The sequence below is a fragment of the Camelus ferus genome, chromosome 10 (assembly GCF_009834535.1).
Source record: "Camelus ferus isolate YT-003-E chromosome 10, BCGSAC_Cfer_1.0, whole genome shotgun sequence".
In the NCBI taxonomy this organism is placed as follows: Eukaryota; Metazoa; Chordata; class Mammalia; order Artiodactyla; family Camelidae; genus Camelus; species Camelus ferus.
In genome coordinates, this window is record NC_045705.1 from 46354738 (window position 1) to 46379994 (window position 25257).

Below are 25257 nucleotides of genomic sequence, written 5' to 3' on the forward strand. Positions count from 1 at the left end.
AATGACGCTGAGGCCCTCAAAACCCTCCCTAATCCCACCTCTCCCACGAACATCTGAAACACACTGAAGGTGGTGGGAAGTCAGGACTGGGAACGTTGCCTCAACCCTGTAAATACGTTTAAGCTTCTGGCCTTCACTCCCCAGCACCACACAGGTTTCACTTGCCCATATTTTCCCTGCCCTTTCTTCCACCTTGTCGCCAAGTGCCAGGGTGTGATGACAAGCCCAGCCTCTCTAGCCATGGTGACCATAGTTCTGGAGCCAAAAATCAGACCTCCTGGTATGTGACAAGTATGAATTCGTGGATGACATCATAACAACAGGACAGAATATTTGGCACTGGAGCAGCTGGGGTCAGTCCAGGCCCCGTGGACACTGCAGCTGACTGTACCTCTCAGCAGATCCCCCGGGCTTCTGCCAGGGCCACATGGGGCTGCAGATCACGCCTGGAGCCCTTCTGGGCTCTCTAGGTACCACTCCCAGTACCATAGGCTGAAGGTTCCAACCCCAAAACTACAGGCAGCTGCGGCCGCCTGCCCAGCCTGGCCTGGCTGTGGTCAGCACGCCCCCGGCCCCCACTGGTTGTGCACTGTGTCAGCTTGAGACCTCCGCCAGTGCATCTTATTGCTGATGCAGAGGCTGGCTCTGAGGAGCCACATTTTGGGCCTCATACTCCTCTGACTTGGGAAGCCGCCCCACCATGAGGCTACACCAGTGGTGCCTGCCCTCCCCCCACCTTCTCCCTTGTAACATAACTGGGTCCCCAGAGGCCCTCCTCACATATCACCCCCAACATGTATTCAGGAAGTGGAGGCTCCCCCAAGATGACATGCAGCAGTTGTGGCTGCAGACTTGGTCACAGGGACTGTAAAGGCACTCATGCTGGATTTGAGGGAAGCTCAAAATGTCTGTAGAGAACTCAGTCTACTCATACGAACCTGAAGGTGCCTCTTTCCTCCCCTGCTGCAGCCCAGAACGGGAGACGGCGGCCGACATGGACATCAGGTACTGGGTCCTGGGAGCACCACCCTCCAGGGCACCCCCTCAGAAGGGGTTTCAGGCTGAGGGAGCCACGGAGCTTTGGAAGGCAGCCCCCAGGTCCAGCCCAGCTGCAGAGGAGGCCAGGGAGGGCTCTGCGCTTCAGGGGGTGGCTTGGAGGCCACCACTGCTTCCATGCAGCACGCTGCTCCTCCCTTCACAGCAGATTGTCTTTATCTGATAGTCATTTTTTCCTTTTCTTTCTGGTTGGTTTTTTTTTTTTTTTTGGTCTTTAAAAACCACATCACACTACATGTGGTTTCTTTGGAATCATTTTTTCTTTTTTTAAGAGTTCCTTTTGGAGAGTTACCTGCTAACATTGAAGTTGAGTGGTTTGAGGGCTATACGCTAAGAAGGAGGAAATCAGGGTCCCAGTGTTTACTTAGTTTGGTCAGGCTCTGGGTAGAGACTTAGGAAGGGGAACAGACAGCAGGGGTGGGGCAGGGAGGGTGCCCAGCAGAGAAGGGTGCTGAGCAGGGAGGGGAGGAGGTCCCATATCCCCCAGTCAGCTAAGACTCAGCAGCCAAGCCTGTCTCAGGCCCTGTCTCAGGCCCTCAGGGAAGGAGAGGCTACCAGGGGTCACACGAAGCAGATATCTGCCAACTACACCTCATCATCTCAGCGCTGCCCCCACCCCTTTGTCCCAGTTTAAGCCATCAGCTTGACATCCGCCTCTGACAATGAGCTCCTGAGAATGCTTCCCCTACTCCTGTTCTGCTTTTTCCAGGAAGAGAGGTCCTGTGGCCTATGCATCTCAGAAACCGTGGCTGCTAAATGCCACGGTGGAGGAGAACATCATCTTTGAGGGTCCATTCAACAAACAAAGGTAAAAGCCTCTTGGAGGGAGGCAGATCGAGGGAGGGGAGAAATTGGTCTTGGACAGCATTAGCTGCCCGCCCCAGCCCCCAAGCCTAGCCAACTGCCTGCCCCTCCATCCACCTCCCACACCCAGTCCTCCTGCTCTCCAGCCGTCGTATCTGGATCCCAGCCTGTTCCATATGGTCCATCCTGAAATGGTCCAGATGTGCCTGGGCATCAGGGCAGTCCAACTCCTGTGGTTGAGAGGGCAAGGAGCCGGGTTTGGGGGTTGGTGTGCAGGAGCCCTGCTGCTTTCTCTTGAGGCTGGCAGGAAGGCTCCCCAGCTTTGCACGAGTCTCCATTCTTGTGATTTCCTACCCCCAGCTCCGTAGCAGGTGCACAAAGCACTTTCCAGTGATAATGACCATTAAGCTAACCCAGAACATGCCAAGTTCTTGGTGAGGTGCCTTGGTTGATACTGAAGATGGAGCTCTTTCCAGATGCTCTTTGTGTGCATGGTTTCCTCTCATGCTCACATCAATCCCAGGAAGCAGGTGCTGTCATTATCCCCATTTCACAGGTGAGGAAATCAAGGCTCACAAAGGTTAGGTAACTTGCCCAAGGCCAGTAGGCGACAGAAATTGGTTTCAAATCCAAGGCTACCTAATACACAAGTGCACATCACCAAGACACTCTGATGCCTCCATGCACCCTGGCTGGCACCTGCCCATGCTGAGAGCTGACCAGGGAAGTAGAGGAGGAGCAGGCTGGGCAAATATTTGACCAGCCATCATCATTATTGCCTAAACCAACCAGCAGTGATTTTTGCTGGCAGTGCCCCAAGCATGGGCTCTGGCTGTTGCTTTTCCCACCTCACAGGAGCCCTGGGCCCTCTCTTGTCACTTATGTGGTATGTTTGCTCCCATCCAATTTCATCCTTCAAATATTTAACTTGCTCTAAGATGGTGTGAGGTGCTGCCCTCAGCTCTTTTGAAGCGCACGTGGTGTTTGCTTACACCCATCAGGAGGCCCATTAAAACCATTTCGCATCCTGGGCACAGCTGCCCAGAGGGTAATGACCCTCTGCAAATGCTCAGGCCCACCTCTGGCCAGGCTGATCAGCTATGTCCCTGCCCTGCCCCACTGCAGGTACAAGATGGTCATCGAAGCCTGTTCCCTTCAGCCAGACATTGACATCCTGCCCCATGGAGACCAAACCCAGATTGGGGAACGGGTTAGTAGCAGCCTCCAGGGTGTTTTCTCAAAGCTGAGGCCCTGCTTCTCACCCATCACCATTACCACACCCTGAGATCCTTCTCAGGGAGAGCAGGTAACTGAGAAATGAGAGGAGGGAAGGCTAAAGAGCTGCCCACAGTGGGATTAAAATGATCTCCTTGAGTCCTGGGCTGAGGACTGTCCTTGACCAGTTTTCAGTCTTGGTTGGTGCAGAGGTCAGCTTAGCACTTTCCCAGGCTAGAGATGACTTGACATCCCCATTCATGCCCCGAGAATGCACTGAGAGTTCCCCCGGCACTGTGCTGGGCTCAGGGTTGTTCTTCCTGTTCCCTCTCCAGGTGGGGCCCCTCCTCCATCAGCTTAGACAAATTTAGGATTCTCCTAGGGCTGTCTTCCTTGTGTATGATTTGTGTCCTCCGTTTGTCTGTCCTGGTTTTCACTGCTCAGATGGTCCCTAGCACCTCCAATGATGACTTTTCAAAGACTTAGGGATTGAATGGATCCAGTAAACATGTCCAAGTTCCTCCTCTCTGCAAGGGGAGGAGGGGGCAAAGAGGTGGATAGAGCCAGGCCTCCCTCCCAAAGAGCTGGCAGTTGAGTAGGGGCCAAGACAGTCTGTCCTGAGGGGCTATGAAGCCATGACCTTTCCTCCCTTTGGCGACAGGGCATCAATCTGTCTGGTGGTCAGCGCCAGCGAATCAGTGTGGCCCGAGCCCTCTACCAGCACACCAACGTCGTTTTCTTGGTGAGTGCACCAGCCAGTACCTCCCTTAGGGTCTTGGCTCTGGCTGCCTCCCTGGCTTGTTGCTTACACAGACAGACAGACAAACACACACACACACACACACACACACACACACACCATCATCCAACAACCTCCCTTTCCAGGAGCAAACCTCTCCCCTGGAGGTATTACCTACTCATCTTACTGAAGGAGAAACAGAGGCAAGGATGGTGCAAATAACTGCTTTGGACTTCACACTGAGTTCTGCAGTAGTTACAGGCTGCCTCCCTGTAGGACAGCCCCAATCTAACAACACTGATTTAGCCCAACTGTAAGAATGGCAAATACATGGAATGTGTGCTGCCACTTCTGATCTCATGCCCAGAGCAGATATTGCTAATTGATCACAGCATTCTTTCCCCTGGAAACTTAACTTGGCCTCAGAATCCTTCTCAACACAGTACTCCAGGTAACCACTAGCCATCAAATCAAACATGAGATAAAACTTATTAGCTATCCCTGCCCTACTTCATGCCAGGTTCTGGGTGAGGTGCCTTGGTTGATACTGAAGAATTCTAAAACCCAGCCTTTGGCTTCAAAGGTTTAGAGTCTGATTAGCGAGACAGAGCTCACCCACACTCAAGAGCCACAGCCCAGTTAAAAGCCAAACTGTGTGACACAGACTATGAGGGTCCTTGTCCAGGAAGATAACTGAGGGCTAGAGTAATCAGGGAGGACTTCCTGGAGGAGGGGCTTGAAGAGTGAGTCAGTTAGACAGAAGGAAAGAGGGAAGCCATTTGGACAGAGACTTAGAAGAAGGAACCTCGGGTCTCTGATCCTAGCTTTATTCTCCACCTGCCCCAAACCAACACACATAAACACTCCCTGTCAACACACTGCATAAAGTTCATAGTCTTTGTTACCATCTGACATGTGCACAGCACTTTGAAAAGTACTAGCTCATTCATGACCCCATGTGAGCTTTAAACAACCTTTTTAGAGAGACGTAAAGTGGATATCTTAGTTTATCTCAGCAAACCTTTAAGCTCCTACTCTGTACCAGACACAGGGGTTCTCAGTTTTTGGAGGCCTCACAGTCAGAGGTGGACAAATGACTCTCAGAACTGACTCTGTGCAGGGTATCACTGGAACAGAGAGGAAGGAGGCTAGACATGGATGTCAGGAAAGGACACAGGAAGCACTAGTGCTTAGGTGAAGCGCTGAAGGATGAGTGATAGTTCACAAGACAGACAAAAGGCAGATCAGCACTCCAGGCAGAGGGAACAGCTTGGGCAAAGGCTTGGAATAGCAAGTTCCCTGGAAACTGGGAGCTTGGACAAGATGGATGAGAAGTGAGGCTGGAAAGGAAGATGGAGCAGGTTGTAAAGGGCCTGGATTAGAGTGCTAAGGAATTCAGATTTCATAGACTATGGGGAGGTTCAAGAGTCAGGAAGTACTTGTGATTAGATCTGTTTGAGAGTGATAACTGATAGTCCCATTTTGAGACGAGGCAACTGAGGCCCAGAGAGGTTAGGTGCATAGTCGAAGCCTGCATGGCTAACTGGTGTCAGTCCCTTAATCGGAACTGGTCTAACTCTGGTGGTTTTTACACTCACTGTTACCCTCTCTTCCCACACTTGTCCCTACCTTCTCTCTTCTACCTAGGATGACCCTTTCTCAGCTCTGGATGTGCATCTGAGTGACCACCTGATGCAGGCCGGGATCCTTGAGCTGCTCCGAGATGATAAAAGGACAGTGGTCCTAGTGACCCACAAGCTACAGTACCTGCCACATGCAGACTGGGTGAGGGGCCACAAGGGGGTCGAGCTGTGGAGGGCTGCGGTGGGAGAGGCAGTCAGACACCTTCAAAGGAGTCAATCAGTTGTCTCAGTTGCACTTGTTAAGGGCCACAAAGCAGAAGAGATCAGCACTGGATGGCTTCATGCAGGCTGGGTGGATCGGGGAGAGCTGCATAGCCCAAGGGTTTGCTATCACCTAGACCTGCAGACGTTCCCTATCCTGACCTGGGGCCCCTGTGGGTGCACACAGGCTGGCACCAAACAGTCTCAGAAAGAAGCAGACACTTAGTTCCTGCCTCTGTTTCCTGCCCAGTTTGATGACTCATCCCCCGGCCTTGGGGACTGCCCATTTGGATGGGAGAGTCACCTTCCTGCCCACTGGTGAGTCAGATTCAGGTCAGGATCAAATGGAAAATATGGAAACAAACAACAGCACTAGTAATAGAAACTTCAGTAGTATCAGTAGAATGCAATTCTGTGAAACCCCACGTGAACAAACTTCCCTACTCTTCAACATGTAAATAATAGTTACTTTTCAACTAAACGGGAAGCATTTAATTTTAAAGATGGAAATCACGTGACTTTTGAAATCTGGGTCTTGCCTGACTCATAAATTTGCCTCTGAAGATTGAGGCCCTCCCTGAGTTTCAGGCCTGTGCTAAACGGCCCTGCTAATTCCTCCCAAATAAATCTTCCTTCTACATGTGGTAAGATCCCCTCTCCTCCATGAAAAAGAAAAAAAATTTCAGATTAAAAAAAAATCTATTAAAGCAGGTGCAGGTTTGTGCCTGAGTTTCTGTGGTGACTCTGGCAAGACAATTCAGGACAATCCTTAGTCCAAAGAAGGCAGACACAAGGGTGCCTTGTTCCTTGAGGTATCAGTGAACAAGGACTCCTGAGCATCCAGCCCTAAACCCCAGCATGGGGTGGGGGAGAGTGAGAGGAACAGGGGTGGGTTTCCGAATTAGTGGCAAGTCTAAGTGAGTATGAAACACTGACTGTTTCAAATAAAATAAGTTTCATTGATATCAAAGAGGTGCTGCCACATACACATAGACCAGCAGGTGCTTTGCCAAACACTGGTGGAACCTATCAGACCTGCCATGAGGAGGAGCTACGGGTAATGTGCTATTGGCCCATTAAGTGTATGAAAACAGCTGCCACTGCTGGAGGCCTTGGGGATTAGCAGACAGCTTGACCAGGATGCACTCATTTGTTCTGCAAGCCCTCCCATCAACCACGGGTCAACCACTGAGAATTACTCCCCAGGGGTACCAGACTTTAAATCCTGGAGTGTGCTGGTGAGGGTAGTTTATCACTACCAGCTCACTTCAGGGGGCCAGCTGGAGGCCATTTGTGGTAGGGGAGGGATGTGTGCACTGTGTACATCCATCTCAGACCCCTCGATCAAGTGGGCATTTGACCTCCACTCCCCTCCTAAGGCAGCCCCCCGCCGGGTTTGCTTCTGCCTTTACAGATCATCGCTATGAAGGATGGCACCATCCAGAGAGAGGGCACACTCAAGGACTTCCAGAGGTCTGAGTGCCAGCTCTTTGAGCACTGGAAGACTCTCATGAACAGACAGGACCAAGAGCTGGAGAAGGTGGGTATATCCTGGGGGCCAGGTGGCCACCCCCTGAGGGGACATTTCTGCTCAAACCTGAACTCATAAAGGCCTTCCTGGCTTCATTGGCCCCAAGAAGCGCCCCTACAAAGGACAGATGTGGTAGCTGGGCCTGAACTTGCTCCTGCCAGAGGAGAGCCAGTACCTGTGCTGGCTACTCAAGGCAGAGTCAGGTGGATGCCTTCCCCATATCCTGAGATGGTCAAATACCATTTAGTTACAGAGTTCAGATAATCAACTCAAATTGGCTAAGCAAAGAAGAAAGGGAGAGTTAAGGGTTTATTGGCCCATAAAGCCAGAAAGTCCAGTGATGCCATAGCTTTAGGTGGCGCTGGATCCAAGTAGTCAAACAATGTCATCAGGAATCTGTTGCTCCCCATCCCTTGACTCTGCTCCCCTCACATTGGCTTCATTCTCATGGGAGCTGTGAGGGCCATTGGCAATCTCAGACTTCCATTCTCCCGGGTCAATAACTCTGCCAGAAAGAGAGTGCCTCTTTCACAATAGTTTAGCAAAAGTCCCAGGGCTAACTCTTATTGGTCCAATTTGGTCACGTGCCCACCTCTGAACAAATCATTGTGGTCAGGGATGTGGACTGTGAGGACTGACCCATCCTGGGAGCCAGCCCACCTGAATCACAGAGACTAAGAATAACGGAGAGGTAGTCTTCACAGGGATACTGGGGTCTAGTAGCTGATGAGGAGGAAGGAGTAAATTCTGGCAGGCAAACGTGTCCATCTGGACCGTCCCCCAGGCAGGGGCAACCTGGAAACTGACACAGGTCATCACCAAGGATGGTTGCCTCCTACCCTCCCTTTTCCCCACTGCTCGCCCCAAGGGCATTGGCCAGGCCCCATCTGTCTTTCAGGAGACTGTCATGGAGAGAAAAACCACAGGCCCACCCCAGGGCCTGCCCCGGGCCATGTCCTCGAGAGATGGCCTCCTACAGGATGAGGAAGAGGAGGAAGGTACGGACAGTGGGACCGGGAGTGAAACCATGGCCTGAGGTCTGATCAACCATGAGGAGACTAAGGTTTGGGGCTCTGGGAGTGGTGAGATAGGGTGAGAAGGGATGAGATCCCTTCCCCTCTATGTGCCTCAGTCTTCCCATCTGTAAGTGGGGATGACACAGCTTCTGATTTCCCCTTGGAGGGATGTTCAATGTGAAGCCACAGGGGCGTTTTGTGTCCTACAGAGGAGGCGGCCGAGAGTGAGGAGGAGGATAACCTGTCGTCGGTGCTACACCAGCGCGCCAAGATCCCGTGGCGGGCCTGCGCCAAGTACCTGTCCTCCGCCGGCATCCTGCTCCTCTCGCTGCTGGTCTTCTCCCAGCTTCTCAAGCACATGGTCTTGGTGGCCATCGACTACTGGCTGGCCAAGTGGACCGACAGCGCCCTCACCCTGAGCCCCACGGCCAGGAACTGCTCCCTCAGCCAGGTGTGGCCCACAGCCCCAGGGAAGGGGCAGGAGAGGCGGGGAGGGAGAGGGCTGAGCATAGACCACCCCCGACCCGGGACCCCTCCTCCTTCTCTGCCTGGCCCAGGAGTGCTCCCTCGACCAGACTGTCTACGCCATGGTGTTCACGGTGCTCTGCAGCCTGGGCATCGTGCTGTGCCTCGTCACGTCCATCACAGTAGAGTGGACGGGGCTGAAGGTGGCCAAGAGGTTGCACCGCAGCCTGCTGAACCAGATCATCCTGGCTCCCATGAGGTACCCTCCCTGCCGGCTGTGGGCAAGTCACTGTTCTCTGGGCCTCAGGTCTCCCACCTATAAAATGGGAAAATACAATCTCTGTCACAGGCTGCTGAGGGTGACTCAAGGAGACGATGTGGGTAAAAGTACCCTCCTCGGTGCAGAAAGCAGAAGGAAATGGGCATTTACTCAGCCAGACACAGTGCTAGGAATTTTATATGGTTAGCTCGTATAATTGTCACAACAGCCCTTCAAAGTGAGTGTCTGCAGGGGAAATGTTAGTTTCCCCTCTCTAGGCAGGTACCACCCACCCTTCAACTCTCGCCTCCCTCAGCCATTCTGTGGGTTCTCACCCCAGGGACATGGGTAACTGTTCTAATCTTCTATCAAGAGATGGGTAGATCTCCCAAAGGCCGCTTGGTGTGAAAGAAGTTTACAGCTGTCACTGCCCAATTAGCTGGCCAACTCAGTTTACAAACACAGCAGTCAGACAGGTTATCTGTCCCCTCATCAAGGCCAGACCTCACCATCTGACTGCACTCCTTACTTTTCAGCCTCATGAGCACTCTGTGGCCCACCAACACGGCCCCCACATTTATTCACCCTCTCTGTGTCCCAGATCTGTAGTTCTGAAATTCTCAGGTTGGGGTTGGGCAGGTTCTGGGTCACTGCCAGAGTGCTGACAGCCAGAGTGGCTTTGCAGGGTCAGCCAGCCGACAGGCTGCCCCAGGGCCCTGTTCCCCCTGTTCCCCCTGTTCCCCCCAGGGCCCTGTTCCCGACAGGCTGCCCCAGGGCCCTGTTCCCCCTGTTCCTACTTTTCAGCCTCATGAGCGCTCTGTGGCCCACCAACATGGCCCCCACATTTATTCACCCTCTCTGTGTCCCAGATCTGTAGTTCTGAAATTCTCAGGTTGGGGTTGGGCAGGTTCTGGGTTACTGCCAGAGTGCTGACAGCCAGAGTGGCTTTGCAGGGTCAGCCAGCCGACAGGCTGCCCCAGGGCCCTGTTCCCTTTGCAGGGTCAGCCAGCCGACAGGCTGCCCCAGGGCCCTGTTCCCCCGGAAGGGTTGTCCTTCCAGAGAGAACTCTATGTCCCCGGGAGGACAGCTGCTGAGTGAGTCAGGCCAAGAGAGCAGCTGAGAATGGTGGCAGTGTCACACGTGGGCTTGAGGGTCAGAGAGGTTGGGGAGGCCTGGCACCCCTTTCATCAGCCGCAGGAATGCTCAGGGACACAGGCCAGATGTCTACAGACCTGCCAAGACTACTGCCCCTGGAAAGCCAGACCTGGGGATGACTCCAGAGACACTGAAATAAAAGAAATAACTATCTTCTTTCAATAAACAGGAAGGAAATAATAAACGAATGAGTAACTGTTCCTCTGATTGCCTCCTAGGTTTTTTGAGACCACACCCCTTGGAAGCATCCTGAACAGGTTTTCATCTGATTGTAACACCATCGACCAGGTACACAGGGCTGCGATTTATTTCCCCAGTTCAGAGAGAGAGGAAGATTCCCCAGATCAGGTGAGGGGGTCAGAGCCTTAGGATAGGATCCCAGTAGCCTCTGATCTGATTACAATGCTGCTTCAGGGCCTGTGGCCTCCCCTGGGAAACCCTCATCATAAGGCTGAAAGAAACCACATCCCTTTAGCTTCTATCCAGACCCACCCAGGCTCACAGTAAGGCTCCAGCATATTCTTAACCAAGGTGACTGATTTTGTGGAGAATATTCCTGTTGATTCAGCCTGTGTTCTTGATTTGCCATCATCCTAGATGATGAAAAACCAAAGACCTAATTCCAAATCTCAGGAAGCCTACAGTGTAGCTTCAGGGATAAGACATGCCCCTGTAGTAAAGGAATAGAGCAAAACATGGCGGCAGGTAACACACTGAAGATAATCAAATACCCGAACTCACCTTTTTCTCACCGTCCCTTCTCTCAGCACATCCCATCCACACTGGAGTGTCTGAGCCGCTCCACCCTGCTCTGCTTCTCAGCTCTGGCCGTCATCTCCTACGTCACACCTGTGTTCCTCGTGGCCCTCTTGCCCCTGGCTGTGGTGTGCTACTTCATCCAGAAGTACTTCCGGGTGGCATCCAGGTGACGGCAGCACTTGTCTGGGGGTGAGGGTTGGGAGATGCTTTAATATAGGCACTTCTGTACTCTTATTAGAATCGTCAAGGTAGAATGTTCCCCCCAAAAAGGAAAATAGAAATATTCATATTCCACTATCCCAACATAACCATTTGTCAGCACACACGCACACCGCAGTTAATATCTGGACTCTTTCCTTGGGTGACACACTCAGGAATGGAACTGCTAGATCAGGGTCTATACACGCATCTGTGCCCTTCTTTCATTTTGCCAAAATACTTCCCAGGAGGGTTTTATGATTCCAGTGACCAGGCTGACCGCTGATGCATAAAGTCAGAGGGCACCTGATGTGAGGGATCTTATGGCAACCAGACCTCCCAGCCCACATGTGTCCAGAGCGTGTCTGGAAGCCTTGACTTGAGAGAGTCTCTCACAGCCGTTCTCATTGATCACATTCACCCTTGTGAGCCTTGGAGCCACACATGACTGTTTCCTACTCAAAATTTTCTAAGAATGTTCTCTAGGAAGTTCTTTCTGGGAGTAATTCTGTTAAGCTCATAGATTCAAATTTTTGTAGGGACAATTTTAAAGAACCTGTAGGCCAGTGTTCCTCAAACTGCCAATTACAACTTATCAGTGGATCATGAAATCAATATCATAGATCACAACCAGTACTTTTTTAGTGAAATGGAATAGAAAATATTAGACTGTATTCACATAGTAACAGTGGGCTTTGCTTCATGAAGCCCTTTTTTGGGTTGTGTATGGGTGTGTGGGTGCATGTGATAGAAAATGTATTTCTTACTAGGGGTTCTGGTCAGAAAGATTAAGCAGTCTCCCAAGTGTGCAAAGTTGGTTAGAAATGAGTGAAAATGCTGATTGGCAGTAATAATAATGATTAAATTTAGAGACATTTTGGCCACAATTACCTTGCCCACAAGGATCAAGATTTGTCTAAATGGCTTTTTGCCTGGATGATCCAAAATCCCCTGATACACATGAGGAACATAGTGCATTGATACTCACAAAATCACAGTCGCTTTTTAAACACTGTACAAGCTGTTCTACAAAGTTCATTTCTTCTGCCAGAGAAACTGCCCTGTTCCCCTGGCACCCACTCTGGCCCTAGAGATGGTTTGTCCAGGAAAAGCTGCTTCCTGCATCCCAATCTGGCCTCCCGGGCACTACCACGCTTGTCACAGGGCAGCTGTGGGGAGCAGGAGCAATTCTGTTGCCATGGAAACCATTGGCCTTTCCCTCTCCAGGAGCTCTTTAGATGCTAGCCTGTGACGTGCCACAGCCTGACATGGTTATTACGGAGGGGACTGAAAGCTTGGAGTTTGGTCTTCCTGTGCCTTTGACTAGTTGCCTTGAGGTTCAGGTTGCTAACCTGTGAAAAGGGAACTGGCCCTGCCTGCCAAGCCTTGCTGCAGAGCGAGGCTGTGCAGCAAAGCAAATGGACGGATGCAGACATGAGGTGGATGATGCTCGGGATAACAGTAACCATTCCAGCATGCTCTGTTTGGGCATCTACATAAATGATCTCATCCAGGCCTCAGGGTACCCTTGTCTTCCTTCTTTACAGGTGAGAAACTGAGGCCTAGAGAGGTGAAGCCATTTGTCCACACAGCAGCAGGAGGGTGGAGCTCGGATTCAGACCCAGGCTGAGCCCTGAGCTGCCCTCTTAACCATTCCACTCTGCTCCCCTCGCACAGGGACCTGCAGCAGCTGGACGACACCACCCAGCTCCCATTGCTCTCGCACTTTGCTGAAACTGTGGAAGGCCTGACTACCATCCGGGCCTTCAGGTACCAGACTCTCTGGGGGGCGTGGAGCCAGGCTCACAGGTCATGAGATTCTCAGGGTTCCACTTAGGAAGGCCCAGGATACCATCTCCCAATCCCTCCTCAGGCCCCAAGGTCGGTCCACCCAAGGGGTCAAGCCCAGTGGGCTCCAGCTGTGTGATTCAGAAAGGAGACTCTCAGCCTAGAGCCAAGCCCAGAGCCTCTGTGAACTAAGGCAGAAAAGAGGCAAGGCGAAGACAATTCCTCACATATCAGTGGCAGAAAGACCCTTACATGGGCCAGCCCTGAGGCTGTCTTTCATTGTGAGCCAAACACTATGCTGAGTACTTTACATACAGATCTCATTCATTCTGCACTGCACTCTGAGGTGGAAAGCTTGATTATTCCCATTTCTCAGAAAAGGAAATCAAGGTTCTGTGTAAGGTCCCACAAAGCCCAGACTTGAACCTGCTCATTCATTTGACAAACACTTACTGAGTGTTCACCAAGCCCCATGTCAGGCACTAAAAAGACAAAGAAAATCAGATAAGCCCCTGCCCTAGAGGCATTTACAGTCTGGACTTTGAGCAAGCCCGAACAAACGCAGTGTGACAAGTACTCTGAAAGAAAGGGGGACACAGGCTGTGGGAGCTTAGAAGGGAGGCAGTCATGGAAGGCTTCATAGAGGAGGTGTCATCAACACTGGGACTCAAAGGGTAGGTGAGAGTTCACCAGGCTAGAGGAATTCCCCCAAAACTTTAGTGCCACCGCCATCGTCTTGCCACTCTGCGTTGTGATGTTGGGCTTGACAGGAGCATCAGAGGCTGTCTTGGGAGTGGAGGGGGCTGTTGCTCCCCACCTCAGTCTCTGATGTATTGGGGCATCTCTCCTTCAGACAGACAGCCCAGAGACCCCTGACCCAGATACTGGGGCTCTAGCCTCTAAGCCTCACCCAGAGAGTGATTCTCAGTTATTTTTAGGATGGCACAGCTGCGCAGAGCGTGACAGCAACCATGAAACACCAGCCCTGTGTCCAGGAGTGACCGTAGGGCTCAGGGACCAGCTGAGGGGGGTCCGAAGAGGCTTGCATCTCTTCCCTCCAACCCCCAAGGTCCAGCCGCAGCCCTGGGAGAGGTGCCCAGGCCCCTGGTGCAACAACACCGCAGCCCCTGTTCACTCCCTGGGGCATCTAGGGCTGGTGGGAGGTCCTCTTTGGGGTCTTGTCTGAGTAAAGCAAAGCGAAGCAGAGCTCTGCCATGTCTCTGCTCCCTGAACATCCCATGCTGCTATGCAATCCTGTGCTGTCTTCCCCATAGAAGCTCCCTGGATCCTGGCATGACTCCAGGGTTTCCTCCCAGCTTAATTCTCTTCTCAAGCCTGAACTTCCCTAGGTCCTTCAACTTCCAGGCCCCTCAACACCCCCATGCCTAGCCTCTACTGTAAGTTTTGGTGATGCTCCTCTTAGAATTGGTGCCCCAGAGGCCTTCGGGCTGGGCCTGGGGCAGAGAGATTGTGACTTTCCTAGAGTGGGCCAGATCCCCTCAGTGGATATCTGAGTGGATGCCAGCCTCCTGCAACTAGCCTCAGACCAAGCCTGCGGTCAGCCAGAGCAACTGCTGCCCGGGAAGCCTCCCACACCCAGCACTGACACAGTGGATGATTTTTAAATTTGAATGAAGGCCTTTTAAAATCATCCTGGATATGTTGAATTCATTGGCTTTTGCCCAGCAGCTGGCCCTGTTGAGAACTAACTAGCAATTATTGGTTGCACACTTCCCACGTGCCAGGCACTGTGCTCAGTGATGAATGCAAATTTTTTTAAATTGAAGTAAAGTCAGTTAAAATGTGTCAATTTCTAGTGTATAGCATAATGTCCTGATTAAACACACACACACACACACACACACACACACACATATTCGTTTTCATACTCTTAAATGAAGATTCTTGTGTTTAATCCTCACCAGAGCCTCATGACATGGGTAGGAGAAGCCACGTTCTACAATGAGGCTGAGTACCAACCCGAGGTCACACAGACAGTAAAAGCTGGTGCTAGGCTAGGAATCCAGCCCTGTCTCCCCTTCTCTTTTTATCTGGAGGCCCTGCTTTTTCCCCAAAAAGGTTTCAAGAGTACCTGACACTAAGTAGTTATTTCAGTCCATGTAGGAACTATTACTAATCCCATTTTACTGATGAGAAAACTGAATCTTGGTCCTGATAATACTCAGACTCCAGCTTGCATCTTTGTGGCCCCAAAGCTAGGCCTCTTTCCACATTCCTCACACCGCCACACACCCATCACAGAAGCACCCATTTCACACACACCCTCCTGCTCACCCTCCCCTCAGGCCAGTCACACACCCCTCAGACTCTTCCGTCATTCACACATGCACTCTCACATACACACTTTCAACACCCACTTATTCAATCAAACCCTCAGACATATGGCTTCACACTCCCCTCAGACACATCACCCCCCCACACACATCCAGCCCGTGGCTGGGCAGTCACACCCTCTCACACCTCAGAGATTCACTTTGCTCCCCTCAGACATGTGGTTCAGACACAGGCCCTCCACCCAGAAATAATCAAAGCAGAACAAACACTTTCCAGGAGTGAAAAACAAATGCCCAACAAGACCCATCTTGAGTCCCTCTGAGTCCACCTCAGTTGTTTCCCTAAGACCATGCTGAGATGGCTTTCATTCATTCTTCCATTCATCATTAAACCAGTATACCTGCCCTTTCCTCTTGGCCTGGCCTAAGCCAGCCAGTTCTAAGGGGGTGGCCAAAGAGAGTGATACCAGGAGCCCAAGCAGTTCAGAGAAAAGAGGCAGATTTATACAAAGAAACACAAGGGAGAATGTGTGAAGGGCACAAGGCACAAGGGCAAGAAAGCCTCCAGAGTTCCTTGTGCAGAGAGATCCCTTCTACCTTAGAGGGACGGTTCTATTCATTCACTCAACAAATAGTTATTGACAGCGCCAGGTGCTTGGGGTGCATTGGTGAACAAAACAGACATGGTCTCCATCCTCATGAAGTTAACAGTCTAGTGAGGGAAGTGGACAATAAAGTTAGAGAAATTAATACATGAGCAGAGATTATGAAACAGACTGGAGATGGAGAACAACAGACCAGGAAAAGCCACTCTGAGGACGTGCCATTTAAGGTAAAACCTGAAGGTTGAGAGGCGTTAGCCTTGGAAAGAGCAGAGGAGAAAGCCTTCCAGGCAGAGGGAATAGCACGTACAAAGGCCCTGGGGCAGGGAGAAGAAAGTTGGTATTGTCACAATACTGAATAAAGGCAAGTAAAGTAATAATTAAATTACATTCTTGTAATTTCTGTGGCTGCCACACAGTGAACGAGGGAATTTGTGGCATGGAAGGAGTCTGGTGGGGTTGGCAGGATCTGGCTCACACAGGCTCCTGGCAAGCAGGTGGTTCTTTATCCTAAAAGCCATTCACAGTCTTAGCAGGGAGAGATACGATGTAATTTATGATTTAGAAAGATTCTGCTGGCTACTGGGTGGAGAGTGGTCTGTAGGGAGGTAGCAGTTGGACCTATAAGGAAGCCGATGCAATCGTCCAGGTGAGTTTGCTTGGGCAGGAAGCTGGAGAGAGGCAGGCAGAGGCAAGAACTATCTTGCAGGTAGAAATAAGAGAACTTTCTGAGGGACTGGATGTGAATCCAGATGATTCCTGGGTTTCCTGCCTCAGCAACCGGTGAGTAGAGGCACCCTTTATTGTAACGGGGGAGCCCTGCAGAGAACAGTTCTTGGGGTGAAAACAAGAGTTTGAAGGAAAAAAAAAAAGTTTGAAGGAGATGGCCCTCTTGACAGGATTGAAAAAGTAGAAAGGAGCTGAGAAGGCATTCCAGGGAGGAATGGCAGGTATAAAGTGGCAGAGGTGGTATGTCTGGGGGCTGCTGATGTCCAGGTGCCCCCACCCCCTTGCAGGTAAGGAGAGTCTGGGGGGTTCTATGGACCAAAATTATCCCCCCTCACCTTCCTCAACCTCCCTGCAGGTACGAGGCCCGGTTCCAGCAGAAGCTCCTTGAATACACTGACTCCAACAACATCGCCTCCCTCTTCCTCACGGCTGCCAACAGGTGGCTAGAAGTCCGCATGGCAAGTGCCCCCACCCCTACCCCGGGCCCCAGGACAGGGGCTTCTGACAGGGCTGTGGAGCCGGAGCAAGTGTCAGCGAGGGACCAGAGGGTGGGAAGAGAGGATGGATACCAGCCTGTGTGTGCACATGGGGTGGGCGCCGAGCCCTCCTGCTTCTCCCAACCCTGGTGGTCCTCCCTGTGTCTGACCTGAGCTTCCTTTTCTCAGTATTACTGCCTGGGGGCTTGTGAGTCTGAGATATGTGCTAGTGGGTCATATGACATGTGTGGGATGACTGGTGAGGCATGCGTGTTGGGGCTGGGGGCTGGGAGTGGGAGGGGGTAGAAGCTGTGGGTACACTTTATCTCCTAGGGCCTCAGCCTTTACAGGCCTTCTGTGTGTCTGACGATGTGTACGTGTGTTTTGGAGCTGGAGTTGAGTCTCAACTGAGCTGCTCTCTGCCCTGAAGGGAGTGAGGTGGGTGGGGGACACTGTGGCTTCAACCCCTGAGGGCCTAGGCCAGCTCCTCTCCCTCTGCAGGAGTACATTGGTGCGTGTGTGGTCCTCATCGCAGCTGTGACCTCCATCTCCAACTCCCTGCACAGGGAGCTCTCCGCCGGCCTGGTGGGCCTGGGCCTCACCTACGCCCTAATGGTGAGTGGCAGCAGGAGGGCCAGGGCAAGGGTCAGAAGGAATGCCAGGGCACCTTCCCGACGGAGACACCCCCAGGCCTTACCCCAGGGACCAGGCGGGCAGGAGGGCTTACTGTAGGTCCCTGCCCCTCCACCCGGGGCCTGGGCTACAGAAGGGTGGTGCGTGCGTGCGTGAAGAGCCGCATTCATCGTAACCCCTAAACCGCTGAACAGCCAGCAGTGGGCGCAGAAGGCATCCTCAGCTGTAAGAAGGGCCATCCCGGTGGCCAGGGATAGGACTGAGTGATCACTGACTTTGGCTGGCTACTCCCCACAGGTCTCCAACTACCTCAATTGGATGGTGAGGAACCTGGCAGACATGGAGATCCAGCTGGGGGCCGTAAAACGCATCCATGGGCTCCTGAAAACTGAGGCGGAGCGCTACGAGGGGCTGCTGGGTAAGGGGCCCAGGGTGGGGGTGTTTGGGTTGAGGGGGACACAAGGGGCCCGGGGGTAGGGTGGCACCCCTGGATACCAGCTGTGGCCCACGCCTGGCAGCTGACCCCCAGCCTGGCCCCTAGCACCGTCGCTGATCCCAAAGAACTGGCCAGACCAAGGGAAAATCCAGATCCAGAACCTGAGTGTGCGCTACGACAGCTCCCTGAAGCCAGTGCTAAAGCATGTCAATGCCCTCATCTCCCCCGGACAGAAGGTAAAGGGGTGGGGAGGGCATAGGGCTCGACAGCCTCACAGTCACCTCGTGGCCCTCTGGCCCTCCAGGCCTTGTGCCCATTCAGACTGCCCCAGTCTCCCAGCCCAGGGCCCCTCACAATAAGAGGCTTAGCCCTCCTCTCCCTCCCTCCTTCCCTCTCCCCTTCTCCTCCTGCTGCCTTCACTCACCCACCAAGGAGACAGACACCCTAGACTCCCCTGGCTTAGAGGAGCTTGGTCAGGCCTTCCCTGCAAATGGTTGGAGGCTCTGCCAGGACACTGGCCCCTGAGCTTCAGAGCAGGGGCCTCGGGGAAGAGGGTGAGGCTGCCTTGTCCTGGGGAGGGAGCCCCTATCTGGCACTCCCATCTGACTGTGATTCCCTCCTCACTGCCCCTCTGCTCTGACACTGCCCCTCTCCCCACTCTCCCTCTCTGTCTCTCACTTTGCCATTGTCTGTGGCTGGCTGTCTCACTATCTCTGACCTTTAGATGTACCTCTGTCCCTTCCTCTGGCTCCTCCCATCTGTCCCTGCTTCTCTTATCCTTCTACATCAGCATCTCTGTTTCTGTATCGGTCCCTTATTGTCATTTCTGTTGGTACCCATGGGCCAGGAAGCAGTGGGGTCAGAGATGACTCCAGTTGAAGGTGGGACACACAGATACATCCCTGTACACCACACCCAGCCACCCCCATGCCCTCTTGCCGCACCCAAGCAATAGACACCAGTACCTCAGCTCCCCTACAGATGTGTGCCAGGCACAGCCATGCCCACACCCAGCCAGGCAAGTAGGAGCCCCATCTGGACTCACTACCAGAAACAAGCCCAAACCGCAGGTCCAGCCCTGGCTAAAGAGAAGCTGCTCAGAAAGCCAGGCCAACAAGAGCTGCTGGGACCTCCATGCCTATACAGCCCAGAGCCAGCATTAGAGGCTCCTGGCCACCCCAGGTCCCCACAGCATGCCTGCCCCTCTCTTTCCAGATTGGGATCTGTGGCCGCACAGGCAGTGGGAAGTCCTCCTTCTCTCTCGCCTTCTTCCGCATGGTAGACATGTTCGAAGGTGAGTTGTAGGACAGGTACCCCTCATGTACCCATGCCTGGGTATGATCAGACGTCTCAGGAAACCCAGCAATCACTGCCTTCACCTGCATCATCATGAGGACCCAAGTCCCGGGTGGACCCTGTCCCCAGCACCACCATCTCCCCGCTCCTTGGTGCCCCACCTGTGACACTGTCCATACGCAGGGCGCATCATCATCGATGGCATCGACATCGCCAAACTGCCGCTGCACACCCTGCGCTCGCGCCTCTCCATCATCCTGCAGGACCCCGTCCTCTTCAGTGGCACCATCCGGTGAGCCCCAGCACCCCGCGAGGCCCACCCCAGCCCGGCTCCTCCGGATCTGGGGCACAGAGAGGATGGGGTGGGCGAGGTCAGGAGCCTCCCTGGGCAAGCAGCCCTGCTCCAGCTCTGGCAGTAAGAACGGGTGCTGCTTCTTCAGAGCTTCCTCTCATGCCTTTCTCTTTCCCATGGGGCCTAAGCAGACGCTGGTAATCTTCCCCCAACCCTCAGGCCTGGGAAGCTTCCCTCCACCCATGCCAGCACCTTGCTGCCCCCTTCCGGCCAGGACCCCAAGTCAGTCATTTCCCACTCACTGCTCCCTTCACCAGCCTCGGCCTCTGGTCGTCTCTTCCTGCTCCCCTCCCTAAAGGGGCTTTCTGTGTCACCCTCCAGATTTAACCTGGACCCAGAGAAGAAGTGCTCGGACAGCACGCTGTGGGAGGCCCTGGAGATAGCCCAGCTGAAGCTGGTGGTGAAGGCGCTGCCCGGAGGCCTCGGTAACTACTCCTGGCTGAACACTGTTCGGGCACTAAAGGGCGCCTGTGAGGGCCAGGGAGGGAAAACTCACACCTGTGTCTTGGCTTTGCCCAGAGTTTAGAGTCTAGGATCCAGTAGGACCTCAGGGACCATTAAGTTCTACTTTTCACCATACAGGAGCTCAGAGAAGTCAAGTGACTTGTCCCAGATCACACAACTCATCAGTTCAGGATCTGGCCTCTCCTGCAGGGCACAGCGGGGACAGTAAGGGTCAACGTGAGATAGAGCTTGCAAGTCCCAGATACCATGATGATATATTCAGCCCTGCCCTCCCCATCCACCTGCCTGCTCAGTTCTGCCCTGAGGAAGGAGAGGACTCAAGGGGAAATCACAAGCCCGGGTCACTCATCAAGGCCACTGGGAAGACTTTGCCCCCACCCTGGCAGTCAGCAGAGCTTTGTAGTATCTGCTGTAGCCGCCGGGGTGGTGGGGGCCGGCCAAGCCTTGGCTTCAGAAAATCACCCCCTCAAGGCCCACACACATCCAGAACGTAGACACTCCATTCTCATGCTCCTCCTAGAACTGCCCGGGGCCACAGCGGCGCATAACTCCAGGGGGCGCTCTTTTCTTTGTAACTCCTGCACATGGCCCCTGTTGTATAAGGTGCAGCAACCTTGTGCACACCTGCACCCACAGCACACACCTACATATTTGCCCCAGTACACACATTTCCTGACACCCACAAGCCACTCCATCCACTAAACTCACGACACAGGATTAATTCAGGCCTGCTCTGCCTCCCTGGGGCTGTTTACAGATGCCATCATCACGGAAGGAGGGGAGAACTTCAGCCAGGGCCAGAGGCAGCTGTTCTGCCTGGCCCGGGCCTTTGTGAGGAAGACCAGCATCTTCATTATGGACGAAGCCACGGCTTCCATCGACATGGCCACGGTCAGTACTGGGCATACCCGTAGGGTGGGGGTTTTGGAGAGGGTTTTCAGGGGCTGTTAGGATGAAGTTTGCACAAAGCGGTCCTGAAACGCAAGTCACCTTTAACATCAAGGGTCATTTGGAGTGAAAATAAGGTGAAAGGCTGGGGGACCCTCAATCCAGCTAGTCTTAGGGCATGTTCGTAACAAATATATACACAATGGACCCACACACTTCACAACCATTCCCACAACACAGCATACCCAGACACACAACACACACATTTGCACACAGCTGAACTCCCAAGAGGCTGAGCCAAGCCCCTGAACGCTGGGAACCTGGTCGGTCCTGTGGGGACTAGGGCCAGAGGGAGGTGGTGGGGCTAGGGTTGGGATCAGATGAGAGCTGGGCCACAAACCTGGGCCCCACATCCCCAAAGCCAGACCAAACCCCATCCTCTGGGCAGATGAGCCAACAGCTACTGCTCCCACCTGGCAGGAAAACATCCTCCAGAAGGTGGTGATGACGGCCTTCGCAGACCGCACTGTGGTCACCATCGCGGTAAGGGGCCCACTGGTTGGGTGCGGGGGGACACCCAGAGAGAGGGCTGGCCTCCTGGGGCTGTCATCAGTGGGCAGCCTCTTGGCTCACCTACACCTGATAATTAAGAGAAAGCCCTGGGGCAGTGCAGGGCAAGGAGTCTGGTGGGCTTGCTGGGAGCCTACATTGCAGGATTTGGGGTGTAGGAGGGTTTGCACCTGCACGTCCCTCAGACCTCTCCTCTTTCTCCGCGTTCCAAGGTCCACCCGGTCCCAAAGGCCCTATGGACTAGGCTAGAGTTACTTCTCCATAGGAAATGGGAGATGGGGGGCTGTTGGAGGATCTCCTCATCTTGAAGCCTGGAGGTGGGGGCAGAGCTGAGACGTGGTGAGGGAGAGAGTGGCATTAGCAGAGGGAAGGTTGGAGGCACAGCCACTGGGGAAAAGGCAGCCACCACAGATAAGGCGTTCTGGCCACAGGCTGCAGGAGGGATGCCCTCAGCTGCCCCCGCCCTTCCCCCACCACCCTGACAGCCCCTCCCTGCCCTGCCCAGCACCGTGTGCACACCATCCTGAGTGCAGACCTGGTGATTGTCCTCAAGCGCGGTGCCATCCTTGAGTTCGACAAGCCAGAGAAGCTGCTCAGCCGGAAAGATAGCATCTTCGCCTCTTTTGTCCATGCAGACAAGTGACCTGCCCGCCCAAGTGCCCCACCCTGCCCACCTCCCACCTGGACTTTCTAACTGTAAATCACTTGTAAATAAAGAGATTGATTATTTCCTACCGGAGGCCATGGGTCTGGGGGGCAGGGACGTGGGCAGGTCCTGTGGAAGCAGCAGACCCCAGGAAGCTGTGTGAGTGTGGGCAAAAGTGTGTCTCCTCATCTTGAAACGAGGGCTGTCTAAGTCTGCAGGGTTGTATTAGTCTCCCGCAACAAAATACCGCAGACTGGGTGGCTTAACAAGCAGAATTTTTTTTCTCATGATTCTGGAGGCTGGAAGTCCAAGACCAAAGTGTGGCAGGTTTGGTTTCTCCTGAGGCCTCTCTCCTTGGTTCCAGACAGCCACCTTCTCGCTGCGTCCTCACATGGCGTTTCTTCTGCGTGCACGTCCCTGGTCTCTCTCCTTATTAGGGTACCAGTCATATTAGATGAGGCTGCACTCCTATGACCTCATTTAACCTAATTACGTCTTCACTGGCCCTGTCTCCACTGTATAGTCACACTGGGGGGCGGGGGCTCCATCATATGAATTTGGCAAGGGAGGCAAGTCAGTCCTTAACAAGGTTATAGCATTTTTTGTGATTATCTCATCAGATTGAATACTTGGGTTAAAATTGTGGGCCCCCGAGTACCCTGGATTATCGCTATTTCCATTACAAATGACAGGAACCCAACTCAAAGTGACAAATAAAAACTGGAATTTGTTGTCCTGTGACTGAGAAGGCCATGAGGTGTACTACTTCCAGGAGGTGCTGGATCCAGGTGTTTGTTTGGATTCCATCTTCCTCTCCATCCCCCATGACAGTTGGCCACTAGCACGTCCAGCTTACACCCTATGCCTCTGAAAAAGAGATGCTCTTCCCCAGTAGTTCCAGCAAAAATCTTGAGAGCAAATCTCAATGGACCAACTTGGGTCACATCCTCACCCTCACCCAATCACTGTGGTCAAAAGGCTGGAATACACTGGCAAAGCCTGAATTACATGTCCCCGTCTCCATCTCACACATAGGGGCATTCAGGATGGCTGTTCAGAGGGAAAGCACAGTACATATACCACAAGTCAGCCAGGTAGTGACTGGGAGATGCTGGGGCCCAGACACTGTGGAAACTAAGATAACCGCTGTCCCTCAGACTCCCATCAGAAAACAGGAGTGCACACCTGCTCTCAGCCAAGAAATAATGGGTGATCATTTACATATCATTTTATTATTGTTCACATGTTGCCTTCAGTATTGGCTGTACCAGGTCCTGGGGTGTAGACCCAGGAGTCTTGGGCCTGTGCCCTCTTCTTCCCAATGTAAGGAAAACCATCAGTCATTGGAAGAGGCCCAGCAGAGTCCCTTCTGTCTGTTCCAGGAGCCAGAGGAGCTCAGGAAGGGGGTGCTCTGTGAGGACTGGCAGGCTGCCTGGGAGAGGCAGGATTTGAGTTGGGTGTGGGAAGGATGGGAATTAGATAAGTAGAGAGTTAGAGAAAAGGGCCCAAGGGGAAGGAGAGCCTTGAATGCCAAGACAAGGAGTCTGGGACGAGCCTATGCACAAAAGGGAAGTGGAAAAGGTTTTTGAGTGAGAAAGGACTTGACAAGTGCAGTGTTTGGGGGAAATGAGTATGAAGAGGTGTAGGATGGAGTAGAGCAGGAGGCTGAGCCCTTTGGGAGTGGGGCTCATCCTCCTGGAAAGGGCAGAGCTGAGAACACCTGAGGCCTCAGGGCCACACTGAGGCAGATCCTGGCTTTTCTAGCTCTTGAGATGCCTCTGGGGGCCCAGCAGCTCCCTCCACTGTTGGGCCTCCCAGGAGCAGAGCCTGGGGAGGGAGAATGGAAGTAGCAGGGGTAGGGCACTGCCCACACCAAGGCCATCCCAGACCAAACCTCCCTATAGCACGCCTGGTGGTTGGCCAACCTTAACTTGGATACCCTACACACCTGGGTCATTTCTGGTTATTAGAACTGACTCTTCAATATATGAAATCAAAGCCTGCCTCTGTTCTACTCAGTGTCTATACTAGTTCTATACTTTGGGACACACAAAATAATTAGTCCATCCACCTTGAACCCCAGGATTTCTGCAGTAGTACCCAAATTCCCTGGGAAGGCTCTCCAGTGTTCTTCTTCTGATGGCTGAACAGTTGAAGTTGTTCCAGAAGTTTCCTGTGTAACTGTGTCTCCTTGAGCTCCCCACTCTGCTCATCCTGTTTTCCCCCTTCCCACGCTAAGCACTGCACCTCGGATAATATAGCCCAAGATCATTTTTACCATGAGTAGTAGTGTTCACTTTGCCTGAAGGTGGGTATCGGAGAAAAAGAGGAAAACTCAATATGAAAACTACATTCTGTCCCACTGTGGTCCACACTCCCACTGTCCCTATCTTTCCAGCCCCTACTTTAAGCCCTCACGCCGACAAATGAACACACATGGGTCTGGGGTTTCTCCATAAGGACTTGAGCCGAAGAGAGGGAGTGGGGCCATTACTGCTACAATAACAGAGATCTAGCAGGCTTTCTCTCCCACCTGAGGATTGGGGGGCAGACCTTGATCCCAAGCCACAGGGATGGGATGCCTGTGATAGAAACACCACTCATGTTCAGGCTAAGGGCTTAGGACCCCCAGTGCACAAATCAGCCCTAAAACAGCCCCTCAGACAGACCCAGGTGCTTCCCATTATCTATGATAGAAGAAATGAGGCTGTGGGTGAAGGAAGTGTAAAGCAAGGGCCAGCTCAAACCCTCTTTAAAAATGCAGGGGTGGGTTTGGGTATGGGGTCATGACTGAGAAGGTGCAACCACCCAGGGTTCTGGACTGCAGCATCTAGCATCCCCTGCAGTGGGCGTTAAACTATGTTTCTACACCTACTAAGATACATTTATTTTCCGTGGAGTTCATGGCTTGCATCAGATTCTCAAAGGATCCGTGACCCAGAAAAGATTAAAAGCATCTCCAAAGAGAAGAAGCGATCAGTTGAGAAGTCCTCGTGCCATCTCCCCCAGTCACCAGGTTGCTGACACAGCCTCTCGGTGCC

The 25257-nt window shown here is 52.9% G+C and overlaps 1 protein-coding gene across 5 annotated transcripts in view; it reads left to right on the plus strand.

The window, feature by feature from the left end:
- Nucleotides 1-22743, plus strand: part of ABCC8 (ATP binding cassette subfamily C member 8) — a 74358-nt gene extending 51615 nt beyond the window's left edge. For 2 of the 5 annotated variants that reach the window (XM_014568079.2, XM_014568080.2), the window contains exons 18-39: nucleotides 970-1005; nucleotides 1766-1864; nucleotides 2986-3070; nucleotides 3737-3817; nucleotides 5462-5599; nucleotides 7073-7198; nucleotides 8088-8187; nucleotides 8415-8656; nucleotides 8763-8929; nucleotides 10303-10372; nucleotides 10852-11009; nucleotides 12719-12811; nucleotides 16810-16912; nucleotides 17432-17545; nucleotides 17861-17981; nucleotides 18105-18235; nucleotides 19215-19293; nucleotides 19479-19587; nucleotides 19969-20072; nucleotides 20870-21003; nucleotides 21481-21543; nucleotides 22076-22213. In XM_014568079.2, the coding sequence (XP_014423565.2) occupies nucleotides 970-1005; nucleotides 1766-1864; nucleotides 2986-3070; nucleotides 3737-3817; nucleotides 5462-5599; nucleotides 7073-7198; nucleotides 8088-8187; nucleotides 8415-8656; nucleotides 8763-8929; nucleotides 10303-10372; nucleotides 10852-11009; nucleotides 12719-12811; nucleotides 16810-16912; nucleotides 17432-17545; nucleotides 17861-17981; nucleotides 18105-18235; nucleotides 19215-19293; nucleotides 19479-19587; nucleotides 19969-20072; nucleotides 20870-21003; nucleotides 21481-21543; nucleotides 22076-22213 (2491 nt within the window). Of the gene's footprint in view, nucleotides 1-969; nucleotides 1006-1765; nucleotides 1865-2985; nucleotides 3071-3736; nucleotides 3818-5461; nucleotides 5600-7072; nucleotides 7199-8087; nucleotides 8188-8414; nucleotides 8657-8762; nucleotides 8930-10302; nucleotides 10373-10851; nucleotides 11010-12718; nucleotides 12812-16809; nucleotides 16913-17431; nucleotides 17546-17860; nucleotides 17982-18104; nucleotides 18236-19214; nucleotides 19294-19478; nucleotides 19588-19968; nucleotides 20073-20869; nucleotides 21004-21480; nucleotides 21544-22075 lie in introns of all 5 variants that reach the window. The other 3 variants (XM_032488920.1, XM_032488917.1, XM_032488918.1) reach the window with 3 other exon arrangements.
- The last annotated feature ends 2514 nt before the right edge of the window (nucleotides 22744-25257 follow it).